Source organism: Melanotaenia boesemani, chromosome 21 (genome assembly GCF_017639745.1).
Source record: "Melanotaenia boesemani isolate fMelBoe1 chromosome 21, fMelBoe1.pri, whole genome shotgun sequence".
Lineage (NCBI taxonomy): Eukaryota > Metazoa > Chordata > Actinopteri > Atheriniformes > Melanotaeniidae > Melanotaenia > Melanotaenia boesemani.
The window spans coordinates 1,642,656-1,660,000 of NC_055702.1; the positions used below are offsets into that span (position 1 = coordinate 1,642,656).

Genomic DNA, 17,345 nt, shown 5'->3' on the forward strand with positions numbered 1-17,345 from the left:
TTTTTAAGTTCATTTAATGTTTTTTAAGTTCATTTAATGTTTTTAAGCTCATTTAATGTTTTTTAAGTTCATTTAATGTTTTTAAGTTCATTTAATGTTTTTAAGTTCATTTAATGTTTTTAAGTTCATTTAATGTTTTTTAAGTTCATTTAATGTTTTTTAAGTTCATTTAATGTTTTTTAAGTTCATTTAATGTTTTTAAGTTCATTTAATGTTTTTTAAGTTCATTTAATGTTTTTTAAGTTCATTTAATGTTTTTAAGTTCATTTAATGTTTTTTAAGTTCATTTAATGTTTTTAAGTTCATTTAATGTTTTTTAAGTTCATTTAATGTTTTTTAAGTTCATTTAATGTTTTTAAGTTCATTTAATGTTTTTAAGCTCATTTAATGTTTTTTAAGGTCATTTAATGTTTTTAAGCTCATTTAATGTTTTTTAAGCTCATTTAATGTTTTTAAGTTCATTTAATGTTTTTTAAGTTCATTTAATGTTTTTAAGTTCATTTAATGTTTTTTAAGCTCATTTAATGTTTTTAAGCTCATTTAATGTTTTTTAAGTTCATTTAATGTTTTTTAAGTTCATTTAACGTTTTTAACCTCATTTAATGTTTTTTAAGCTAATTTTTTTTGTTTTTTTTGGCTGCGAAATCAATTTCCCTTTGGGGACAATAAAGAAACTGAATTGAAATTGAGCTGAAGTTTGCCTCCATGTAGGTGCCTCGTCACAGCTGTGAACGAAATCCTCCAAAAACCCTCAATCCTCCTTATTTCAGAAGATTCTGGCTGTTTTCAATTCTTACATTCAAGTATCGATGTTACCACATTGTTATCAACTAATATCTACCACCGTTGGTATCGATAATGTTGGTATCGACAGTATGTACGTTGGTATTGATATAACCGATATTTGGATCAACACCTCCACCACTATCCCCCATGCATGTACAAGAAAACAGCCTTTATGTTGATTCCACTGTAGTGGACACGATGCAGCAACGGGTTATTTATTTATTTATTTAAAGGGTTATTTGGAACAATTTAATTCATTTCTGAATATATTGTTATATTATATATTATATGAAACAAATGAAAGTGTGTCAGTAACGGTGACCAGTACCGTAACCCCTCTGGAACCAGGTCTACAGCTCTGGTCTGGTCTTCCTGAATCAGAGGAAGGATTTTTAATAAAAACGGATGCATGAAGTGGAACCTGAAACACCGGAAGCTGCAGCAGGCGTGTTTGAATGAAAACTTTTTATTCATCATGTACATCACAGCCCAGCTGGTCAAACACAGAAACGACGACCATATTTTACAGAGCGGCAGCTTTGGACAAAGAACTGAACCTGATCCCTTTCAGGATATCAGCTCTGAGGCAGCGGATGACTCTAACCAGGCTCAGGCTGGACCGGGTCGGACCACATCTGGGTGTGTCGGACGTGCTGGATGTCTCCTCCTGTGCTGTTGGACGATGCTTCGTTTAGTCGGCTAATCTACTGCACAAAGACGAGCGTCGGGCCGCTCGACCACTGAACGCTGAGCAGGAAACAGGAAGCTACAGGAAGCCCCGCCCAGGAGGGAGCGTTAGCTACAGGTCCCACCAACCTGATACTCAGCTTTATGTTGACCTACTGGTTGTTGGATGAAGGTTTTTACTGATACAGAAACAGAAGCTGGGTCACAGCTGGAGGACGACACCAACGTTTGGGGAGCTTCATCCATTTCTCACGATGTGGAACAAGTTCAGGCACCTTTTAGATTTCACGTCTTCTAAAATCTGATTTCTTTATGACAGAAAGAAAAAAAACACTTAAAGTGAACGTTGTCATAAAAAAAAACATGAGCTTTGGTGAAGTCAGAATAATTCAAAATTTTGAGAAGGATTTATATATTTAAGAGATTTTGTTGGATTTTTTGAGGGACAATGTCATTCCTGTTGATTTGAGATGAAAGTTGACAGATGTGGTGCCATAACTCTGGTCACATGACAAAAACGGACCAATGGGCCAAACTGGGAAACATTCACGTGGTCCATCAGCTTCTCAGGAGGCCTCTTTCGGTGCATCGACCTGCAGGAACGCCGGGAATGCCGTCCCAGCCGACTGCAGGTCGACACACCGGGACCAAGCTGCTGTTCGGTGCTGGCGCTCCAGAAGACGTGTGCTGACCAATCAGCTGCCTCTCAGAGACGAACATGTTTCATGCAGGTTTCAAACACGAGTCTGTTAGCAGGAGGTGAGGAGACGAGGAGCGGTGAGGGACGTCCAGCCGACACGCTGTCCTCCTCTAGAAGGTCAGCACTGAAACGGGGAGGACAGTCACTCACAACGGCGGCTCTGTTCAGCTTCATCCGGAGGGAGTCGCATGCAGGGCGGCACAGAGGAGGAGGAGGAGGAAGAGGAGGAGCACATGCAGGCCTGCAGCTGGGATCACTTACAGTCCACCTCCAGGATGGCCCTGACCGTCTGGGTGAGCTCCTTCGCCTCCTGGGCCAGCGTGGCTGCCGTCCACGGACTCTTCTTATAGCGAGGAGGAAGGACATGAGACGACGGGCCGGCCTTAACGTCTCCAGAGCTGCAAAGAGAGGGGACACGAGTCAGAGGACGAAAACCACCTCGTCCACCCAAAACACAGAAAATGTTTACTTGGAAACAAAAATCAACCCAGAAAAGACAGAAAATGTCCACAAGAGACAAAAACATCTACCCAAAAAAGAAAACTCGCCAAAAAGATGAAAACAGAGCAACAGAGACACAGTATGATGAGAAAGACACGAAAAACATGAGGAGACAAAATCCATCAAAAGTGTCTCAAAAGGATCAAGAAAGACACAAAGATGAAAAAACTTCTAAAAAATGCTGCTGAAATTTTCCAGTCAGGCTTCAAAAACGAACGTCTGAGAATAAAAGACGAAAATGGATCACAGGACCGACAAACAGGACGCGTCTGCTGAGGACAGTTTTAGTGTCCTCAGCTCTGATCTGAGCCCAGCAGGTGTGATCTGGGTCACAGTCCAGAACTGAATGTGACCTGAACAGAACCCAGCTCTGCTCTGAATGAACCTCCAGGGGGAACTTTGTCCAGGACTCTTCCTGGACAACAGGATTCCAGACTTTCTGTCCCATAAGCGCAGCGACTCTAATGTTCAGAGACGAGCCAGAACAGTCCGTTTATTTCAGACAAAGAGGGACAAGGACTCACCGCATTTCAGCCAGCGAGTGGCCTAGAAACAGACGGACAGGTGAGGGGAAATAAAAACTAAAAGCAGGGGGTCCCGCGGTTACGAAAGACCAGATGAGGTGTCCCACTGACCTGGACAGGAATAAAAGGAAGCCGGTGAGGGAGGCTTCATCGATGGGTGACTTAATAACACGACCAACTAACCTGATTCTGTCCAAATTACACAAGCTGGGAGGAGAGCATCCAGCCACAGGTCAAAACACCACAGAAGAAGACGGAGTCAGGGGGAGGGAGAAAAATTCATATCAGTAAATAAAGAGACGAGATAAAGAACAGATGGAGGAAAAAAATTAAAAGAAACCAATAAAAATACTAAATTAATGAAAGAAAAAAGAAGCAAATAAGAACAGAGAATGGAAAGAAGGGAAAGATTAAAGAACGTGAACAAAGAAAGATGGAAAAACAAAAGGATGGCACGAAGATACAGAAGAAAAGATAAAGAAAAGAAAAAGATGTAACATGAAGGATGGGAAAATGATGTAATAATGAAGGAAGCAAGGGAGGTAAAGAAAGCTAAAAAAAGATGGAAGGTGATAAAAGATGAAAGGAAGCAAAGTTGTTTACAGGGAAGGAAGGATTGAAAGAGGGTAAAAAGAGAATAAAGAAGAAAGATGAGAGAAGGATGGAGGCTGAGACGGGAAGAGAAGAAAGAAAGAAGAGTTCTGTAAAAGTAAAAGTTCTTCTGTGGTGTCTCTACTCGATCAGTAATTGGTTGAAGAGGAGTTAGTGACATCACACCCTCCCTGCAGGTTGAGGCGTTTCATAATGGCCGCCGCCGCTACCACCAACAGGCGGCCATTAACGAGAAGCAGCTGCCGTCCCACCTGGACTGAAGTGGGTCGGTCTGGACCGCTGAGGGAGAGAAACCCAGACTAATGGGCTCACCACAGGAGTCCTCATTACAGGACACACACACACAGCCGAGAACCAGCACTTCTGAGGACCTCACACCGACTCCTGTAGAGGAGGCCGACACTGAGCAGAACCAGAACCAGACAGCCCAGACCCGAACCAAGTCCTCACCTGGACAGGTAACACTCCCCACATCATGTGGTTAGACGTGTGAACATCTACGCTGATTCTCGGTGTAAAATGTAAATAAAAGCAGAATCCCTCTCAGGTCACAATTTATCCCCAGTAGAAAATAAACAACATGTCAGCTGATGAAAACGGAGACGTTTCACCATGTGATGGAAAATATGAGCTGATAGTGAATCTGGTGCAGCAACACGTCAAGAAAAAGTAGTTCCAGGGTGATGTTCAGCACAGTGTAAAAAGTAGTTCCAGGGTGATGTTCAGTATGGTGTAAAAAGTAGTTCCAGGGTGATGTTCAGCATGGTGTAAAAAGTAGTTCCAGGGTGATGTTCGGCATGGTGTAAAAAGTAGTTCCAGGGTGATGTTCGGCACGGTGTAAAAAGTAGTTCCCGGGTGATGTTCAGCATGGTGTAAAAAGTAGTTCCAGGGTGATGTTCAGCACGGTGTAAAAAGTAGTTCCAGGGTGATGTTCGGCATGGTCTAAAAAGTAGTTCCAGGGTGATGTTCGGCATGGTGTAAAAAGTAGTTCCAGGGTGATGTTCAGCACGGTGTAAAAAGTAGTTCCAGGGTGATGTTCGGCATGGTGTAAAAAGTAGTTCCAGGGTGATGTTCAGCATGGTGTAAAAAGTAGTTCCAGGGTGATGTTCGGCATGGTGTAAAAAGTAGTTCCAGGGTGATGTTCGGCATTGTGTAAAAAGTAGTTCCAGGGTGATATTCAGCATGGTGTAAAAAGTAGTTCCAGGGTGATGTTCGGCACGGTGTAAAAAGTAGTTCCAGGGTGATGTTCAGCATGGTGTAAAAAGTAGTTCCAGGGTGATGTTCATCATGGTGTAAAAAGTAGTTCCAGGGTGGTGTTTAGCATGGTGTAAAAAGTAGTTCCAGGGTGATGATCAGCATGGTGTAAAAAGTAGTTCCAGGGTGGTGTTCAGCACGGTGTAAAAAGTAGTTCCAGGGTGATGTTCAGCATGGTGTAAAAAGTAGTTCCAGGGTGATGTTCATCATGGTGTAAAAAGTAGTTCCAGGGTGATGTTCGGCATGGTGTAAAAAGTAGTTCCAGGGTGATGTTCATCATGGTGTAAAAAGTAGTTCCAGGGTGGTGTTTAGCATGGTGTAAAAAGTAGTTCCAGGGTGGTGTTCAGCATGGTGTAGCATCTTCTTCTTCTAACATGTCTGGAAACATCTGGGAAGTGAGGAGACCAGTTGCTGGAGTTTTAGGAGAGGAATGTTGTCCCATTCTGGTCTGATGCAGGATTCTAGCTGCTCTGCAGTCCTGGACCTTGGTTGCTGGATTTCTGCTTCCATGATGCTCCAGATGTTGTGTACTGGTGAAAGGTCTGGACTGCAGGCAGGCCAGTTCAGCAGCCGGACTCTTCTCCTGTGAAGCCATGCTGCTGTGATGGATGCAGGATGTGGTTCAGCATCGTCTTGCTGAAATCTGCAAGTCCTTCCCTGAAAGAGACGTTGTCTGGATGGGAGCAGATGTTGCTCTAAAACCTCCATGTACTTTTCAGCATTGATGGAGCTTTACAGATGTGGAAGCTGGTTTTCACTTCGTTCCCGCTGCAGGTCTTAACGCTCAAACCTGATTTTGTCATGTGGTTGTTCAGATTATCGTTAAGCGTGACCTCCATCTCATTTCAGTATGAACGGCACACGGTCCTGAAGTGACCTGCGTACGCAGAGGAAGACATCCTGTATTTGTTTACAGAGGTAAATATGGATGCTACATGTTATCATGTGTCTCAGTTTCTATGTTGTTGTGCAATCAGAGCTGAAAATGATGTAACGTTTACATTCGATCTTATCGCGTCCGCCTCCTCCACCGCAGGTTCCTGACGTCTGTCACACTTCAAAGATGTAAAAGTCAGATGAAATGTGACTCGATTGTTCAGACTGAGGTTGCTTTGATGAAGATCTGATTTAGACACATGAAAGTGACCTGGGTCGGATTTGTGCCGTTCAGACTGTAATAAAAGATCAGATATGGGTCACATATGGACAAAAAAGCTGGATTTGAGTCACTTTTGCCTGCAGTGTGAACAGAGCTTTAATGCAGTGCTGCCTGAGGGCCCCAAGACCACCAGCATCCAGTTTGACCTTTATTCTTGTCCCATGTGCACAGAGATTCCTCCAAATTCTCTGATTCATGATGATATCATACGCATTTTCCTAAAATTGAGCCTTAATGTTTAGACCCAGTTTGTCTCAGACTGGTGAACCTCTGACCATCTGTCCTGGTGAAGAAGGAGCTGAAAGGAGAAGCTCTGGATTTACCGGTCGACCTATGTTCTTACCTACCTACCTAACCTATGGACCAAAAGAAGAAGATCATGGATACAAGTGGCCGAAATGAGTTTTCTCTGCAGTTTGGACGGCGTCTCCCTTACAGAGAGGGTGAGAAGTTCGGTGATCCAGGCGGAAGTCACTGCTCCTATGAATGGATGGATGGATGGATGGATGGATGGATGGATGGATGGATGGATGGATGTGTGGATGGATGGATGGATGGATGGATGGATGGGTGGACGTGTGGGTGGATGGATGGATGGATGGATGGATGGATGGATGGATGGATGGACGTGTGGATGGATGGATGGATGGACGTGTGGACGGATGGATGGATGGGTGGACGTGTGGATGGATGGATGGATGGATGGACGTGTGGATGGATGGATGGATGGATGGATGGATGGGTGGACGTGTGGGTGGATGGATAGATGGATGGATGGATGGATGGACGTGTGGATGGATGGATGGATGGACGTGTGGACGGATGGATGGATGGGTGGATGGATGGATGGATGGATGGATGGACGTGTGGATGGATGGATGGATGGATGGATGGATGGGTGGACGTGTGGATGGATGGATGGATGGATGGATGGATGGGTGGACGTGTGGATGGATGGATGGATGGATGGATGGACGTGTGGATGGATGGATGGATGGATGGACGTGTGGATGGATGGATGGATGGGTGGACGTGTGGATGGATGGATGGATGGATGGACGTGTGGATGGATGGATGGATGGATGGATGTGTGGATGGATGGCTGGATGGCTGGATGGATGGATGGGTGGATGTGTGGATGGATGGCTGGATGGATGGATGGATGGATGGATGGATGGACGTGTGGATGGATGGATGGATGGATGGACGTGTGGATGGATGGATGGATGGATGGGTGGACGTGTGGATGGATGGATGGATGGGTGGATGTGTGGATGGATGGCTGGATGGATGGATGGATGGATGGGTGGACGTGTGGATGGATGGATGGATGGATGGATGGATGGATGGATGTGTGGATGGATGGATGGACGTGTGGATGGCTGGATGGCTGGATGGATGGATGGGTGGATGGCTGGATGGCTGGATGGATGGATGGATGGATGGACGTGTGGATGGATGGATGGATGGATGGATGTGTGGATGGATGGCTGGATGGCTGGATGGATGGATGGGTGGATGTGTGGATGGATGGATGGATGGATGGATGGATGGATGGATGGATGGATGTGTGGATGGATGGATGGATGGATGGATGGATGGACGTGTGGATGGATGGATGGATGGATGGACGTGTGGATGGATGGATGGATGGATGGGTGGACGTGTGGATGGATGGATGGATGGATGGACGTGTGGATGGATGGCTGGATGGCTGGATGGATGGATGGGTGGATGTGTGGATGGATGGCTGGATGGATGGATGGGTGGATGGATGGATGGATGTGTGGATGGATGGCTGGATGGCTGGATGGATGGATGGGTGGATGTGTGGATGGATGGCTGGATGGATGGATGGGTGGATGGATGGATGGATGGAAGCTGACTATCTGAACTGCTTCCCACTCAGCTGTGAAGGAGGAAGCCAAGAATGAACCTTGAGTCAGACATCCTTCTCTTCCCGACTGCTCCTTCAGATCCATGAATACCACAGCCTGGACTGTCCGTCTGTTCTCTTCAGTATGTACACTGATGGTGATGATGGTGATGATGATGATGTGTGTTTCATCTGTAACCCAGTGCATGCGTCCTCCTGGCTGTTTCATCTACCACAGGCTGGGTTTTTTGGTGTCCAGATAAATTTCCTTCCAGGAAACCGTAACTTCCCACTGATGGAGGAGCTTCTACAAGCTGCTGGACCATCATCCTGAGTCAGACTTCAGCAAGCAACGGCGCAGCGTGACCTGCCGCCATGATGCTTCATCATGTCCTGGTATGTCAGACTTCACAAAACACAGACATGTTGAGATGAAGGCCGCCGGTTGCTATGACAACTGCTCAGCCAGCTCCCACTGAGCGATCCAACACGTTAACGATGGTAGCGTGTCACTAACGAACAGCAGGGAGTCAATCAGCTCATCCTCACCTTTACACACACTAACACAGACGCACACACCTGAATTCGACTTGCAATGGTCCTCATAAAGATAGAGAAACAAACACACCTGTAGCTCTTTGTGGGTCCATGACTTTCCAACAAGAACTCCTGGACGTTCTGCAGAACCACACAGAACAAACAAACCTCCAGTCACTCATCTAGCTTTGCTTGTTAACATTTGTTAAAACAATGACTTTAAATAAAGTTTAGTGGAGATTGAGCTTAATATTTTATTTCCTGTGAACACGAGATGTTTACCTCCACAAAGTTCAGCAGCTTTCCCGTTGTCATCTCAAAACTCTTTTTGTTCGCTTCGCTCTTCCGTAGCTGACACTCCAGGACCGCCACCCTCTTCCTCAGCTCCTCCGTCTCCTCCTGAGGTACAAAACGGACATTTCCGACGTCAGATTCGCTTAGTGAAGGTTCATCCTCATTTATTCCTGACTTCTCCACAGTTTAGAGGAAATAAGCTAGTTTTTGTAGTTTGGTCAACGTTCCACACAGCTTTAACCCTAAACCTCCACCAGATCCCCCAAAGGTCCTCCTCCTCCACCAGGAGCGGTGGTGTGTAGCTCTGTGGGGTAAACTGTGATGATAGCTACCCTTTAGCTGATCTACAGAAGGCATTTCTATACCATCCAGGAGGTTTACAATCCAGCCACTAAATGTAGTTTTATTCAGAGACTCTATCTGGTAAATCCACAATGATCCATGATAACAGCATTATTTACCACATTTCACCATAAAAACATCACCATCACTACCATGTTGCTAAGAGACCTCTATTTAGACCTGGACATGATGATGAAGCCACTTCCTGTCAGACTTTCCACCAATCAGAGAGCTTAGATTGACGGTAACGTCCAATCAGGAGCAGCCAAAGATCAACCAGTGAGCAGAAAGTTCTATGTGTGTGTGAAAAGAAGAAAAATAATGCTCCTCTATGGCTGGAATAAAGCCAAGAAGACGTTTCTGATGCACGGTGTTGTCCTGGGTTGACCTTTATGCGGCTATATCTATTGATGCATTCATTTTAAATCATTTTAGCCTCAGAATCTGACAACTGAGAACCATCATGTCTGATGCTGACTGGTTTATACTAGATGGTTTACATAAAAAAAAAAAAAGAGGAGGATCAAAGATTCCAAAACATGGTTTGGAGTTTTAAGGGTTAATAGGTTGCGTTTCGGTCCAGAACCAAACTTGGAAAAGAAGAAGGAAACCAGTCTGAACAACAGTATAGGAACACCACAATTCAGCCTGTTTGCAGCTTCAGTTTGAAACATGACACAAATATAAATGTTATTTAACATGTTAAGTCAGTCTTTCTTTCAGGAACTTTCTTATTAAAATCTTCTGAACATGTTTGATCCTCAGTGACTTTCTGGATGCTGATTGTGGACTAACTTCTCCATTCCAGACATGCCAGCTGTTCCACCGTGGATTGAGCTTAATGTGACGATGTGTCCAGATCCACAGATGTTGTCAGAATAACTCAGTTCTTCTGAAGTTTCTCTGTAAAACCTTTGGAAACACTGATGTTGTGTAAAGTGGAAGTTCTGGCCATTAAAAACATGCTTGCTGCTGTTTTCAAAGCTTCACAGCGTGAATTTCAGGACTGAAGCGAAGCTGCTGTGGCTGGAAGCGATGAGGGTCACCTTCTTGGTCGGCACCGGATGCTCCACTCTCTGAGTCTTCAGCTCTGCGATCTCAGCCTCCAGCAGGTGGATCACCTCCTCGTAGTCCATCTCCATGCCCCGGGCCTGCTTCTGGGCCTCCTCGGCCAGCTGGATGCGACTCCTCAGAGCTCGACTCTCCTCTGCTCCAACCTTCACCTCCTGCAGAGAGGAAGAGAAGAGGTTACTCAGAAATGTACGAGCAGGCCCTCAGTGTCATGCCTGCTCCTCCTCCAGCAGTACGCTCATCTTCACCAGCCTACTGATCACCTACACTACCCAGGATTCCTCTGTTCTCATCACATCAGACTTCACCTCATCAGCCTGATGAGTCACACCTGTTCTCCCCTCTACTTACGCCTCCAGTACACCTCAGATCATTGTATGGCATTGTTGCTATTTCCACTGGATAAGCTGGATTAAAACCTTTTCACATTTATGGCTGCGTCTGTGTCCGCCTTTCAGCCGATCCAACATTACACTCAATGGTGCGTTCAGGGACAGCTCGGTTTACACAGGTCAATTCAACGACAGAGTCAAGGTGCTTTACAGAAACACTGAGATATCAGAAAATAAGAAGCGTATTTAAAATTGAAAACAAAAGAAAAAGCTTTCAGCTTAAAAGAACCAGATGCAGATCTGGACTTCTAAATAAAAACTAGTCCATGCAGCAGAGAACAGGTGGGTCTTTAACCTGGATCTAAATAAACTGAGTGTTTCAGCTGATCTGAGGCTTTCTGGGAGTTTGTTCCAGACATGTGGAGCATAGAAGCTGAATGCAGCTTATTCATGTCTGGTTCTGACTCTGGAACTGATAAGAAACTGGATCCTGTGGTTTTCATGAGGGATGGAGGAACGTCCAGGACCATCTGGTCAGCTGACCTAGGGGCTCTGGAGGGTTAATGCACCTTAACAAGGCCAGATAATTATTCTGGGGCCAGTCCATTCAGCAACTTAAAAACAAATAAAAGAATTTTAAACTCAATGCTGTCCCTAACCGGAAACCAGTGAAGGGAGGAGAACGCCAGCGTTATGTCCTGGTGAGGAGACAAGTTGCTGCCTTCTGGACTAGCTGGAGAACAGAGTTACAGCAGTTCAAGAGCGATGAAATCAAAGCATGGATGACTTTTTCTACATCAGCGCATCTTATTTGGGATTTGACTTTGGTTGGAAGCTGAAGCTGAAAGAAGCTAGCTTTGACCACTGAGCTGATCTGCTTGTCTGATTTAAGCGCCCCATCAATGACACCAAGATTACTAGCTGGCAGGCAATCTAGGAGTCTTGGACCAAGTCAGGGTGACCGAAGAGTCGTGCAATACCTCGTGCAATTAAACACAGCAGGAAGAGATTCCTTGAAAGGGACCTTTAATGGCAGGTAAACCTGCACATCATCAGCAAAGCAGTGAAAAGGAATATCATGCTTCCTTCCTAGCAGTAGCATATAAAGCGAGAACAGCAGAGGGCCCAGAACTGAGCCCTGGGGGACCCTGCAGGTCAGAGGGGTCACAGAGGAGGAAAACTGCCCCGACTGCAGACAGAAGGATCCATCTGCAAGGTGAGATTTAAACCAGAGGTGCCTTCAATGGTGACACAGTGCTCGAGGCGTGACAGGAGTGTGATCCACGGGGTCCACCGCCGCTGTTAGAAGAATTCAAAAGGCACAATTACCACAATCAAGGTTTAAAAGAAGATCATTAAAAACTTTTAAAAGAACAGTTTCAGTGCTGTGAAGAGGCTTCAAACCAGACTGAAACAATTCACCAATGTTGGCCCGTTTTTAAAATTCTTGGAGTTCACTAAAAACAACTTTACTCTAAAACCCTGGAAATAAAAGGCAGTTTAGAAAATGGCCAGAATTGAGACAAATGTTTCTCTTTTAAAAGGAGGATGCACCATGGCACGTTTGAAGGAGGATGGTTTATAAGAGACCAGATAAAAGACCCGCTGAGCTGGAAACCTTTTTAAAACCACATGAGCACAATGGGCATTGTTCTGCTAGAACAGGTCCATAGAAGACGTCTTACACAGCTTTTTATCTTCCCGTCAGTTTTAATGGTACAAAAATTACTACAAACATTGATTTGGATCTTTAAATAAAATCCTCATCCCCAACACGTCGTACAAATAACTAATTCTATGTAAATTTCTTTAATAAAAAGTGACTGAATTTAACTTTCAGTAGAACACATTTTAATGGTACATGCTGGAAATTATTCACAATAGATTACTGATTAATTCTGACAAATTGTTTCATATCCCAAAATATCTTTTGTTGCTAGGGGCAACATTGTGCAACAATGAGAAAATGAACTTTTAGAGTCTATAAAACTTCATAAAATCTTGCAGAAATGTCAACAAATGATAAAACAATGAAGTGAAAAACCCGTGAAAACATATTTACATGTATGACGTTTTATCCAGCATCATCATGTCATGCTGATTCTCGCGCTCAGACATTTCTGTGTGGAAACGTCACACAAGCCTTCCTCCGGTCTGCACGGCCAGGAGTCCGGCATGTTGTTGGCCCGTGTGATGCAACGTCCAGTTGGACATCTGTGCGTTGGGATTTGCACAGATTTGAAATTTGGAATCGTACACGAGGATGTGTTTGCTTGGTCAACCAATAGAGCAACAATACAACCTCTTATCTGTCAAAATGTGTTCAAATAAATACAACAGGAATAAAAATACAGCTAGTTTTGTGCATAAATGCATTTAATAAAATACAATCACATTAGCATCGTTCCTCCTACCACACGACGTTGCCCTGGGCTGTGATGTTTCTGCCTCCGTTTATTTAAATGTAGTTTTTTGCAGATCTACAAGCGAATCCGTCTCGCGGTACGGTATCTAACAGTTAAATCCAACACTGATTCCCAACCTGTGAGCAGCCGGTGAGCTCATGGGGCTTTTTGATCATCAGACAACATTTTACCTGGCAGTTCCCACATGTTGCACGCATGTTAAAATGAGGGAGGGTGCCTGGTCCCCATGTGCAAACACAACAGTAGAAACATTCATTTGTTCCACTGTCAGTAAAGCTGATCAATGAGCAAAGAAGAATGTTTTTACAAGTTAATTTTATTTGCACATGGACTTTCTGTTTTTATTGTGTCACTTTTGGGTCTTAGATGCTGGTTGCTGCCCTAGATGCCTTACTGTTCATTGATTTTATTGTTTCTATTGTGCAACAGGGTTCTTAAAACCAAGCCAAATTTCTTATGAGGGAGACAAAGAAAACTTGAATCTCTTCTTCATGTGATGTTTGGTTCATGTAGGTCTGCACCGCCTCAGCCTCTCTTCACACGGCTGTAAATCAGTCTGATAGTTCGTCAAACTGAAAATTAAACCCATTCATCTCAGGTCTGCAGCAGCGTGGGTGGAGATGAGGATGCTGGCAGCAGCGATGGGAAAACACTCCCCGCAGACCAGGGAAAACAGCCCCCACTGCATCATGTTTCAGCAAACAGAGATGATTTATTCTACATGAGACGGTTTCTGCAGCGATGCACAGGACGTATTTTTGGTTTGTAGGTGTGTAAATTTACCTTCCTCTGCTGAGGATAGTCAGCATCCTTCTACATCTCGTCTTCCAGACTGCAGGACATCCTGCTTGGGATGAATAAAGTACTTCTATCTATCTATCTATCTTTTATTAAACCTCACATGCATGCTCAGTACGTCGTCTGGCTCTACTATTAGTGATGTTTATCTGCTCAGAGACTTGGAGGAGGCGGCAGAATGAGAACGACGAATGTCTTCGCTAAACATTAAAATGTTTTTAATGTTTTCATCTAAAAAACAAAGAATCTGCAAAAGTAAAGACCCCCTGAAAAACTCACCATCCTGAAAGTGGGCTGACAAGTAGCAGATTCCTGGTCTGTTTGTGTTTGTTCCAGTTTATACTGGTCTGTCCCGGTCTGTCCTGGTCTGTGCCAGTCTATCTTGGTCTGTCCCGGTCTATCCTGGTCTATCCCAGTCTGTCCTGGTCTATCCCAGCCCGTCCTGTTCTGTCCCGGTCTATCCTGGTCTATCCCGGCCCGTTGTGGTCTGTCCTGGTCTATCCCAGCCCGTCCTGGTCTGTCCTGGTCTATCCCAGCCCGTCCTGGTCTGTCCTGGTCTGTCCTGGTCTATCCCGGCCCGTCCCGGTCTAACCTGATGCCTACTGAACCGCCTACAGTTGCAAAGCGAAGCGTCTGCTGAGTCCAAACTTGTCCAGCATAATTTAAGTGGATCTGATGGAATAAAACCTGCAGCTGGGTTATTAACCAGGAAAATTCTTGATTTTCTAATAAAAACTCATCATTATCACAAAAATCCAAAGTTGTAGTAATAGTTGAGTGACTGAAGACCACATCCAGCAGTGGATCTGAGTCTCAGGTGACTTTTATAGAGGGATGTTCTTGCTGATGAGGGAACGGATCTGCTGTGTTCACAGGTTAAAAGACCAGAAATAGAAATAAATCCGTCTTGATTTTTCTCCAGAGGAAAATTAGAACATTAGGACTAGATCTGCATTTCTGGCTGTTTATTTAAAAATAAATTGTTTTCTACATTCCCAGAAGCGATTGTGAAAATCTGACTAAATCATTACTGTAATCAGGCCCGAGCACCCAAGGCAGTGCCAAATGTTCAATCCATTAGCCCCGCCCACTACATTGACCGACATGGATGAAATTCGACACATAGTCAGAACCTTTCAGAACCTACAAAAAAGCCTCTTGGACCAACTGGCTAAATCCAACAGGAAGTCAGTCATGACTGCATGCCTAAATGTCCTTGGGTGATCCTCCCAATTGTCGGGAGGCTTCAGTTTCGGGGTATGAATGTGTGTGTATGGATGAATGTGACATGAGTGCTTTGAGGAGTCAACATGACTGGAAAAGGGCTGTATAAGTACAATCCATTTACTGTCATTTTATTCTTTTTTTAAATGAAATGAAAACAATCAAACACTGACTGTTCAACCATCGGGACTCCGTGTTTGTAGATACGAAGAGATTCAGGAATGCCCGATCTTTGCTAACAGCTGGTAGGAGTTGTTGGTGAATGAAGTCTGTTGTTCAGCTGGTGGTTTCATCGTTTTCTTGTGTGCTGATTTTGTGCCGTTGTGAGCTGAGAAACTGGTCCTGACTGCTCCACCTCATACAGAGTTCTGCTTTGATCCGATGCTGCTGGTCTGAACCTTAAAAACGTTGGGCTACTTCTCCAAAGCTCGTCCCGGGAAAACTGATGAGAATAAACTCACAAATAAAAAAAATTAATTAAAAAATTAAAAACTAAGAAAAACTAAGAAAAAAGCTGTTTAAAGTGTGTGAGGCCACTTTAAACAGCTGTCCAGGAGGTGAAACACACACCTACAACCAGTGGGAAGCAGCCATTCCCAGTACTGTGGGCAGACTGGCGGCCGGTAGCTGGAACCTCCGCAGCATCCCGCTGTAAACTGATCCTCAGTGGATTCATCTCATCAGGACGCAGCGTAAAATATGAGTCAGGAGACGGAGACAAATGAGAGAAACGCTGCGGTCATGTGATCTTAACTGGACGTCAGACTAGCTGTGGTTCAGGACGTTACTGGGTTCTGCCCTCCCGCTCATGATTGACAGGTCCACTGCAGGACTGTGGTCAGGAAACTCGTCTCCTAGTCAGTCCTATACAACACTTCCAGAAATGGCCAGAAGCAGCTATTACTCACATCTAGGACGCGTTCATCATCTCTTCTACACAACAAAATGAGTTAGAAAGGTTTGTCCAGCTCTTTGGATCAACCAGGTACTGAAGAAGCTGTGTTCACTTATGCCCAAGATGATGCTGTTTGATGAAATCGTGATGTTTATATTTAAACAAAAGGACTTACAAAAACTACAAAAAAACTGAAAAAAATAAATAAATAAAAAAATAAAATTAAATGCACTGCCTCTAGCGCTACATGACAGCTGGTCCAACTGGACTCAAAGCGGTCTGACTACCACTTAATAATCACGTCCATCTTGTTTGAATTCTTGCTTGTGTTGTTCTTACTCTCAAATGTAAGTCGCTTTGGATAAAAGCGTCTGCTAAATGACTGTAGAATAGAATAGAATAGAATAGAATAGAACATCATTTCTAGGAAATTTACCTCCCACGGACCCACTTTTTCAGATTTCTTCAACTCACACATTTTCTTCACAATCAGTGTCCCAAACGGTCCACCTACTAACATCATCAACGAATTTCTTCAGTTACACCTGTCAGTAAAAGCTGTCATTCCTCAGATCAATAACCTGAGGGAACAAGAACGGACCAATCAGAAATGACCCGTTCCCAGACTGCTACCGGATCCACTTACAGGTGAAAACACATATATATCTGGGAGAACTTTGGCCACTGATGGCCACCATACATTTACAACTTGCTATACCCATCTTTACCACTAGATGTCAGTAATTCTCACACACTGGACCTTTAAGGTCCTCCGGCCAGCTCTGAGGGATCTTCAGTTATTTCTGTCACGTTTCTGGGTTTTTACTGATGTAAATGAACTTTTTGGAACAAGGAAACAAGTTTGATGAGCAGGCAGAGGAAATATCTGACCGCTCACTGATAGTCGCTGTTCCTGTGAAAAGATCCCAGCTCAGGTGGAGGTGTGAACTCTGCTGCATGGCTTCTTCTCCTGCAGCGCTGTCATATGTACAGGAAACACAGGAAGTTAAACATATCTGATTCCAGGAGGGAGAGCTCCATCTGCTACTTTACATGCTCTCAGCATGCATCCCTGAAGCGCTGCCATCTCAGTGGAGTCGTCCATCTGTCCTTCTGAGGACATGATGGAGGATTATGGAGAATGTTTGTCCTGGTCTGGGACAGACCGCATGGGCCTGTATGAGGGTCCCGATATCTGACATTTTTGTTCCAAACAGCAGAAGAAGTGAGAAGTGCTGCAGACCGGCTTTGTGAAGGTGTTTACTGGCTGAAAAAGTCTCTCTGGTTCGGTTTCTGTCTGGGAGCTAAGTCGGAGCCATTACTGCCT

General features: G+C 44.4%; 1 protein-coding gene across 3 annotated transcripts in view; it reads right to left on the minus strand.

The window, feature by feature from the left end:
• Positions 1-1,232: 1,232 nt before the first annotated feature.
• Positions 1,233-17,345, minus strand: part of stxbp4 (syntaxin binding protein 4) — a 57,071-nt gene continuing 40,958 nt past the window's right edge. For all 3 annotated transcript variants that reach the window (XM_041974499.1, XM_041974498.1, XM_041974497.1), the window contains exons 17-21: positions 10,319-10,498; positions 8,919-9,035; positions 8,728-8,777; positions 2,435-2,571; positions 1,233-2,297 (exon numbers count right to left, since the gene is read on the minus strand). In XM_041974499.1, the coding sequence (XP_041830433.1) occupies positions 2,284-2,297; positions 2,435-2,571; positions 8,728-8,777; positions 8,919-9,035; positions 10,319-10,498 (498 nt within the window). In that variant the 3' untranslated portion in view covers positions 1,233-2,283. The remainder of the gene's footprint in view (positions 2,298-2,434; positions 2,572-8,727; positions 8,778-8,918; positions 9,036-10,318; positions 10,499-17,345) is intronic.